Below are 9,601 nucleotides of genomic sequence, written 5' to 3' on the forward strand. Positions count from 1 at the left end.
AGGATTGTAGGTGTTTCCATAGGGTTCTCCCATGTAATTCACCTCTTCTATTGAAGGGTTCTCAGGATCATAAGCTTCTTCCTCAGATGAAGCCTCCTTAGTACTGCTTGGTGCATTCTGCATTCCAGACAGACTTTGAGAAATCATATTGACTTGTTGGGTCAATATTTTGTTCTGAGCCAATATGGCATTCAGAGTGTCAATTTCAAGAACTCCTTTCTTCTGACTAGTCCCATTGTTCACAGGATTTCTTTCAGAAGTGTACATGAATTGGTTATTTGCAACCATTTCAATTAGCTCTTGAGCTTCAGTAGGCGTCTTCTTCAGATGAAGAGAGCCTCCAGCAGAGCTATCCAAGGACATGTTGGACAGTTCAGAGAGACCATCATAGAAAATTCATATGATGCTCCATTCAGAAAGCATGTCAGAGGGACATTTTCTGATTAATTGTTTGTATCTTTCCCAAGCTTCATAGAGGGATTCTCCTTCCTTCTGTCTGAAGGTTTGGACTTCCACTCTAAGCTTACTCAATTTTTGGGGTGGAAAGAACTTTGCCAAGAAGGCATTGACTAGCTTTTCCCAAGAGTCCAGGCTTTCTTTAGGTTGTGAGTCCAACCATATCCTAGCTCTGTCTCTTACAGCAAAAGGGAATAGCATAAGTCTATAGACCTCAGGGTCAACCCAATTAGTCTTGACAGTGTCACAGATTTGCAAGAACTCAGCTAAAAACTGATGAGGATCTTCCAGTCGAAGTCCATGGAATTTGCAATTCTGTTGCATTAGAGAAACTAATTGAGGCTTGAGCTCAAAGTTGTTTGCTCCAATGGCAAGGATAGAGATGCTTCTCCCATAGAAATCGGGAGTAGGTGCAGTAAAGTCACCCAGCACCTTCCTTGCATTGTTGGCATTGTTGTTGTTTTCGGCTACCATGAGTTCTTCTTCTTTGGAGAATTCGGTCAGGTACTCTAAAGAGAGTTGTGCCTTAGCTTCTCTTAGCTTTCTCTTCAAGGTCCTTTCAGGTTCAGGATCAGCCTCAACAAGAATGCTCTTGTCTTTGCTCCTGCTCATAAGAAAGAGAAGAGAACAAGAAAATGTGGAATCCTCTATGTCACAGTATAGAGATTCCTTGAAGTGTCAGAGGAAAAGAAGAGTAGAAGACAGAAGTAGAAAATTTGAACTTATCACAGGAGATGGAGTTCGAATTTTGCATTAAGGAATAGTGTTAGTTCATAAATAGAAGGATGTGAGAAGAAGGGAAGTGATTTTCGAAAATTAAGGGAAAATTTTTGAAAACATTTTTGAAAAACATTACTTAATTTTCGAAAATGAAAGTGGGAAAGAAGTGAAGTGTTTTTTTTTTTGAAAAAGATTTTGAAATTAGAAATCAAAAAGATTTGATTGAAAATTATTTTGAAAAGGATGTGGTTAAGAAAATATGATTGGTTTTAAAAAGATGTGATTGAGAAGATATGATTTGAAAAACATTTTAAAAAGATTTGATTTTGAAAATTAAAAACTTGGCTAACAAGAAAAGATATGATTCAAACATTAAACCTTTCTCAACAGAAAAGGCAACATACTTGAAATGTTGAATCAAATCATTAATTGGTAGCAAGTATCTTTGAAAAAAGAAAGAAATTAAATTTGAAAGAGATTTGATTGAAAAGATATGATTTGAAAAAGATTTGATTTTGAAAAACTTTGAAAACTGAAAAAAATTGCATTGAAAAATAGAATCTTCCCCCTTGTGCCATCCTGGCGTTAAACGCCCAGAATGGTGCACATTCTGGCGTTTAACGCCCAAAACTATACCTTTTTGGGTGTTAAACGCCCAACCAGGTACCCTGGCTGGCGTTTAAATGCCAGTCTGTCCTTCTTCATTGGGCGTTTTGAACGCCCAGCTTTTTCTGTGTAATTCCTCTGCTGTATATTCTGAACCTTCAATTCTCTGTATTATTGACTTGAGAAGACACAAATTAAAATATTTTTGGATTTTTAATAATAAGGAAAAGTCAAAATGCAACAAGAATCAAATAACAATGCATGCAAGACACCAAACTTAGCAGTTTGTATACTACTGACACTAATGAGAATGCATATGAGACACACAAATACTCAAGTCAAGAGAATTCAAAGATTAGAGTAAGAAATCATCAAGAACTACTTGAAAATCCTTAAGACACATGAATGAATGCATGCAATTGACACCAAACTTAAGATGAGACACTAGACTCAAACAAGAAATTTTTGGATTTTATGATTTTTTTAATTTTTTTGTGTTTTTCGAAAATTAAGTGGAAAAAGGTATCAAAGTTCTTAATGAGAATTCCAGGAATCATGCAATGTTAGTCTAAAACTTCAGTCTAAAGGAATTAGACATGGTCAGCCAAGCTTCAGCAGAACATTGCATTCAAGAGCTAAATTGATGAAGATCAATCAGCTTTGGTGATGATAAGAACATCACCTTGAAACACTAGAATTCATTCTTAAGAACTCTGAAGAAAAAAAAATACCTAATCTAAGCAACAAGATGAACCGTCAGTTGTCCAAACTGAACAATCCCCGGCAACGGCGCCAAAAACTTGGTGCGCGAAATTGTGAACACTACTTTTCACAACTCTCATAATCCCCAGTCATGAACCCCAAAAACTTGGTGTTCAATACCATGGCATTACACAACTTCGCACAACTAACCAGCAAGTGCACTGGGTCGTCCAAGTAATAAACCTTACGCGAGTAAGGGTCGATCCCACGGAGATTGTTAGTATGAAGCAAGCTATGGTCATCTTGTAAATCTTAGTCAGGCAAACTCAAATGGATATGATGATGAACGAATTAAACATAAAGATAAAGATAGAGGTACTTATGTAATTCATTGGTAGGAACTTCAGACAAGCGCATGAAGATGCCTTCCCTTCCGTCTCTCTGCTTTCCTACTGTCTTCATCCAATCCTTCTTACTCCTTTCCATGGCAAGCTTATGTAGGGTTTCACCGTTGTCAATGGCTACCTCCCATCCTCTCAATGAAAATGCTGCCTATGCTCTGTCACAGCATGGGTAATCATCTGTCGGTTCTCGGTCAGGCCGGAATAGAATCCATTGATTCTTTTGCGTCTGTCACTAACGCCCCGCCTGCTAGGAGTTTGAAGCACGTCACAGTCATTCAATCATTGAATCCTACTCAGATTACCACAGACAAGGTTAGACCTTCCGGATTCTCTTGAATGCCGCCATCAGTTCTAGCCTATACCACGAAGACTCTGATCTCACGGAATGGTTGGCTCGTTTGTCAGACGAGCACTCGGTTGTCAGGCGATCAACCATGCATCGTGCAATCAGGAATCCAAGAGATATTCACCCAATCGAAGGTAGAACGGAGGTGGTTGTCAGTCACACGTTCATAGGTGAGAATGATGATGAGTGTCACGGATCATCACATTCATCAAGTTGAAGAACAAGTGATATCTTAGAACAAGAACAAGCGGAATTGAATGGAAGAACAATAGTAATTGCATTAATACTCGAGGTACAGCAGAGCTCCACACCTTAATCTATGGTGTGTAGAAACTCCACCGTTGAAAATACATAAGAACAAGGTCTAGGCATGGCCGAATGGCCAGCCTCCCAATGAGGGTTCAATCATAAAAACATGATCAAAAGCTCCCTAATACAATAGTAAAAGGTCCTATATATAGAAAACTAGTAGCCTAAGGTTTACAGAAATGAGTAAATGACATAAAAATCCACTTCCGGGCCCACTTGGTGTGTGCTTGGGCTGAGCAATGAAGCATTTTCGTGTAGAGACTCTTCTTGGAGTTAAACGCCAGCTTTAGTGCCAGTTTGGGCGTTTAACTCCCATTTTGGTGCCAGTTCCGGCGTTTAACGTTGGGATTTCTGAGGGTGACTTTGAATGCCGGTTTGGGCCATCAAATCTTGGGCAAAGTATGGACTATCATATATTGCTGGAAAGCCCAGGATGTCTACTTTCCAACGCCGTTGAGAGCGCACCAATTGGACTTCTGTAGCTCCAGAAAATCCACTTCGAGTGCAGGGAGGTCAGAATCCAACAGCATCTGCAGTCCTTTTTAGTCTCTGAATCAGATTTTTGCTCAGGTCCCTCAATTTCAGCCAGAAAATACCTGAAATCACAGAAAAACACACAAACTCATAGTAAAGTCCAGAAAAGTAAATTTTAACTAAAAACTAATAAAAATATACTAAAAACTAACTAGATCATACTAAAAACATACTAAAAACAATGCCAAAAAGCGTACAAATTATCCGCTCATCAGAGGTGGTTTATATTGAGGTGGTGGTTCTTAGGAGTAATTGGGTTGGAATTGTGGTAGTTCTATGTATGGTTCATATGGCTCATAAAGTGGTTGGTATGGTGGATATGGGTTAGGGTCATATAGAAGTGTTTGGTAGCGTGGGGCTTGTGAGTATGGTGGTTGAGGGCTATATTTAGGAGGGGGTTCATAGGTATATGGTGGTGGTTATTGATTGTCACAAAGAGGTCCACCATAACCATTGTCTTCGTATGCATCATGGAATGGTTGTTGCTCATAGTACATTAGAGGCAGTTGTTGCCAAGAGGGTTGATCAAATCCTTGTGACTCTTCCCATCTTTGATTGTCTCATCCTTGATACAAGCCTTCATTGTAGTCTTCACTTCCTACAACATAATTGTAACCACTCTCATAGCCCAAGGGGTGAGAATTCATAGTAACAAGAGAAAATAAAAACAAAAACTAAAAAGAAATAATGAAAATAAACTCCTAAAACTAGAAACAACTAACAAAGAAACAAAAGGGCAAGCATATTCACAATATTCACAATAACCAATAATAAGGCACACATTTGCAATTCTCCGGCAACGACGCCAAAAATTTGACGGAGGAAAAATGTTGGTAAAAATTTCACAAAAATATCGCATTGCAAGTATAGTTATAAACCGACAGTTAAACTTCAATCAATATTTAAATTGTGTCACTTAAGCAAACCTAATAAAATTAACCGAAGTATTTGAACCTCGGGTCGTCTCTCAAGGAATTGTAGGGAAGTGTATTTATTATTCATTATGAGATTGTATCTTTTTGGGTTTTGAGTTTAATAAGCAAGGAATGTAAATAACAAGAAAATAAACTAACAACTAAGAGAAGTCCTAGCAAGGGTTGAGAATCAGAATTCCTATCCTCATTATCATTGTCAATTGTGATGGTAATTGCAAATTGCTCTCACTTAGTTAATCTCTAACAATTGAAGGAAAGTCAAGTGAGCAAATCAACTTGAGTTCACAAGTCCTAATCAAAGACTAGAGTTAGTGAAGCTCAAGCCAATTAGCAACTTTCAATCACCAACCAACAAGAGACTTTGACAATTCAAGAGTCTCCAAATTACTCAATCCAAGCTAAAAATACAAAAATCTAATTTAAAATCCAACCAAGCATTTTATGAAACACTTGGTAGGCACAAAATAAAGGCATGATAAAATTAATAAGGAATATTAAATTTAAACAACCAATTGCAAGCATCAATGACTAACAATTAAAGAGAGTAACAATAAACATGGAAAACATAAACTGCATTAAAAGAAATCAAATATAACAAGATCTCATAAACATAAAAATGGCAAAAAAAAAGGGAAATTAACAAGAGAACATGAACTAAAGTGCTTAAACAAATAAAAGTAAGAACAAAACTAAATTAAAGGAGGATTGAACCTGAACCTAAGGAGAAATTGAAAGAAGAAATCCTAAACTCTAAAACCTAAACCCTTCCATCTAAACCTAAAATTATGCGAATGAAAGTATAAATGATTCCTCCCTTCCAGCTTTACTCTGTAGGCTCTAATCAGTATTTTTGAGCCTGTAACTGGGTCAAAAGCGGCACAAAAATTATCCCATGCGTTTTCTGTAATAGCAGCATGTGACGCTCTGTCACGCGTACACGTCGATTGAACTCGGCACTGGCCACGCGTAGGCATCATCCACACGTGCACATCGTATGTCTGCTGCATCAGTCACGCGGACGCATCGTCCACGCATGCGTGTCGCTACCAGCTTCTCAAAACTTCAATTTCTTGTGTTTCTTCCACTTTTGCATGCTTCTTTTCCATCCTTTAAGCCATTCATGTCCTATAAACCCTGAAAATACTTAACAAACATATCACGACATCGAATGGTAACAAGAGAGGATTCAAATTAGCAAATTTAAGGCCAAAGAAGCTTGTTTTCAATCAAAGCACAAAATTAGGAAGGAAAATGTAAAATGTGCGAATTCTATGAATAAGTGTGAGAATAATGGATAAAATCCACTCAATTTAGTACAAAATAAACCATAAAATAGCGGTTTATCAATGAAACCCAACAATTCTCCATTATTGGTTGGCACCTAAACAACCAAAATCATAAAATCTATTCAAGAACTAAAGCCAAAATGAAAAATATGTTAGGACTGAAGAAAGGATTAAGAAATTCGAGTTGTTACCAACTTTGTTTGTTAGAAATCACGGGTTTGGCAGCTCCACATGGCTGCAAACGGCACACGAATCAGAACATCGTAGCTCAAGTTACAAGCAAAAGAAGAGGATGGTGAATAGTGATATATTCTTTTTCAATCTCAGCAACTCAAACCCTCACTTATGTGTCAAATGGAGCTGAATAGCCTCTAAATGGTACTTATATATGTTAGACTTGGGTCCAATTTGAGTCTAGTCCAACCGCTTAATATTTTTTGTTCATTTGGCCCAACTTTAGGCCAAAACCTTTAAAATTAGCCCCCAATTTTCAATTCTAAATATTTTTCTAAATTTTTCTATAGTTTTATTACTGTACACAGTATTGGGCAGACTAATGCCAGTACTGCCGGCTATTTTTACCGATATGCATTTTTACGCAAATTTTTTGCAAAAAATTACATTTTTCCATTAAAAAAAATTCACTGAATTCAAATATCGCCTTTAAATTTCCAAATTAAGATGCCAAAATTTTCGAACCTATTCTGGACAATTAAATTATTATTTTTTACTAATTAACCGGTTAATAATTTTAGGTTCTTCATTTTTGGTTTGTATTATGTTCTAGCCGGCATTTTCTTCGTAGGTTGAGACTAGTGCTTATTATGTATGTATTCTGCATCTTATATATATACATATATCTCTTTAGTTTTCTGTATTCGACGTTTTCTTACTTTTAATGATTCGTGTGTGATGACGATTATCTCTTTTGTATATCCTTTTTTTATAGGCTTCTAGTTATATTATTACCCTTCTTATACTATGTATATATTTTGCTTTCAAGGGATGTAATACTTCACTATCTCTGATTTATGACTATAGCATAAGGCTTTGTGTGATAGAGTGTTATACTAGTAGCCACGTCAGCCTATACTGTTAAGGTTCAGAAAGCAAAACTGACAAAAGGACTTAATTGTTTTGCATTTTAAGTGATTACGGATATTTTTGTATTTTTTAAATTATTAAAAAATAATTTGTCTTCTTGATAAAAAGTAAAAGATTTATTTATCTTTTTTTTTCTTAATATTAAAAAACATTAAGAATGGAAAGGTTTATGAAAATATATTATCCACAATAAGAAAGCTTTATGGAAACTGATGCATGAGTTGAATTTTGGATAATTAGTTGTTGTCCAATTTTATTAGACTTAGTAATAAAAATGACTTATTCGTTCACCATTTGTAGATATAATATAGACACTCTCGTTTCTTTTAATCCAGATGATATATATTTTGTTCTTAAAGTAAATAAAAATGCTAGAAAGGGAAACAATAGAACTATGTATAAGAAATCCCAAAATGTATGTTGTTGACCAAAATTAAATCCAGATTCAATTTAAATATAATAAAAAAAGTCGAAGATAATAAAACTATCAAGATATAAAGTTTTTTCCAAACTAAAAAGAGGTTATTTAAGTTGAATTTGAAATAATTTAATATGTACATAAATTTTGAATTTATAATCAAAATACTTCTTGTTGTAGAGATAGAGTGATACAAATAGTTTTACGTGCAATAATGATTATAAAATTTAAAAATGCTATTTGTACATTAAAATTATATAAAACATGACTTGAAGAAAACTTATTTTAATGAAACTTAGGACGCATTGACTATATTGCTATTGCAGTAACTCAATGAATGCGGTAGATTATAAATAAAAAGTTATTTTCGGATTATTAAATACAGGGTAATTGATTAACTCCTAGTAAAAAGAACTTGGATTGGCACAATTTTCTCATTTTAGAGGCCATTTTAAAAGCCGAAATATTAGCTTATTGTAACTAATGGAATGAAGGATCCTACATTTATGCATCTATCATAAATTGAATGAAGACCAACACTACAATAAATACCTTATAGAACTTCATCAATAACATTGACTATAAGAACACTATCTTAGATCAATTGTTATTGTATTCTTACTTGTTTTCAAGTCTAGCAAACAAATATGTCTAGTGCACAACAAAACTTCAATGCAGGCCAAGCTCAGGTTAACCACAAACTTAAATTTCGTGATTTTCTTCTTTTTTATGGTATCTTCTTACATATTGTGGATATAATGTTAGAGAGACCATCCCATGTGCTAATTAATTAATCTTCATTTGTTTTATTAGGCCAAAACTGAAGCAAACTTTCAAGCTGCTAAGGATTCAGCTTCGGCAGCTGCAGATAGAGCTCAAGCAGCTTACAACACGACAGGACAAGCTCGTGAAGAAAACAAGGAGGAAGCTACTGGATTACTCCAACAGGTTACTATGAAATTCTAAAAAAGAAAACTGGACGATTAAAAATTATAGTTATGGTCAAAATCACAATTGACAACTATCTAAATAATTGTGACACATAATGAACCAATGATATATCATCAAGAAAATTATATGGTGTCTACACAATTTGTGTCTAATTTGTCTAACAGGTGAGAGGTGAAAAAATGGATTCCACCATTTATATATGTCTCCAAGTAGTTAAACATTTAGGCATGTGAAAAGACACTGTATAATTAATTATGTCAAATCACATTTGAATTTTTCAAGTAAACAAATCTTTTAATGAAAATAGAGAAGAATTAATTGTTGGACCATTTTATCATGTCTATTTTTGTGGGACTATGAAAATTTTTCTTTTTTGCAATTTTCTGTTGATGCCAAACTTATTTAGGGATCATTTTTATAGTATACTCTTTTGTGATATAGAAAATTGTGAAAAAAATAGTGCAGTTGAAATAATTATAGTCATAATTGTAGTTACAGTAATTCATCATTTAAAATCATGCAATGGAATAATTATTCCATCTCTTATATTTATTTTGGTACAAAATGATTTGTTGTTGAAACTATATGTTTTTACTGTAGACTGGGGAGCAAGTGAAGAACATGGCTCAAGGTGCTATGGACACTGTGAAGCACACACTTGGGATGGATAAAAACTGAAAGAATCCCATTTGATTGTTTTAGATAGTTTCTTTCAAATGGAAAATAATTTTATACATCATACATAATTTTTTTTAACAAAATATTGTGTTTTCCTAGTTGGCTAAATAAATATTTTATATTGATGTGGTACTAAGTTATGGAAATTTAAT

The 9,601-nt window shown here is 34.7% G+C and overlaps 1 protein-coding gene and 1 non-coding gene across 2 annotated transcripts; both read left to right on the plus strand.

Annotated features, from left to right (window-relative positions):
• Positions 1 to 417: 417 nt before the first annotated feature.
• LOC112764596 (small nucleolar RNA R71) lies at positions 418 to 525 on the plus strand. Its single transcript, XR_003183255.1, has one exon. It is a non-coding gene; the product is annotated as a small nucleolar RNA R71 (small nucleolar RNA).
• Positions 526 to 8,323: 7,798 nt separating this feature from the next.
• LOC112719007 (uncharacterized) lies at positions 8,324 to 9,601 on the plus strand. The gene is made up of 3 exons (XM_025770227.3): positions 8,324 to 8,509; positions 8,634 to 8,768; positions 9,372 to 9,601. The coding sequence occupies exons 1-3, from the start codon at positions 8,468 to 8,470 to the stop codon at positions 9,447 to 9,449; spliced, it is 255 nt and encodes an 84-aa protein (XP_025626012.1). The 5' UTR covers positions 8,324 to 8,467; the 3' UTR covers positions 9,450 to 9,601.

This window comes from Arachis hypogaea, chromosome 2 (genome assembly GCF_003086295.3).
Source record: "Arachis hypogaea cultivar Tifrunner chromosome 2, arahy.Tifrunner.gnm2.J5K5, whole genome shotgun sequence".
NCBI classification, from domain to species: Eukaryota; Viridiplantae; Streptophyta; class Magnoliopsida; order Fabales; family Fabaceae; genus Arachis; species Arachis hypogaea.

Coding starts and splice junctions, on each gene's coding strand:
- LOC112719007 (XM_025770227.3), top strand. CDS start 8,468: ATGTCTAGTGCACAACAAAACTTCAATGCAGGCCAAGCTCAG. Junction 8,510..8,633: donor TCAATGCAGGCCAAGCTCAG/GTTAACCACAAA, acceptor TTGTTTTATTAG/GCCAAAACTGAAGCAAACTT. Junction 8,769..9,371: donor CTACTGGATTACTCCAACAG/GTTACTATGAAA, acceptor TTTTTACTGTAG/ACTGGGGAGCAAGTGAAGAA.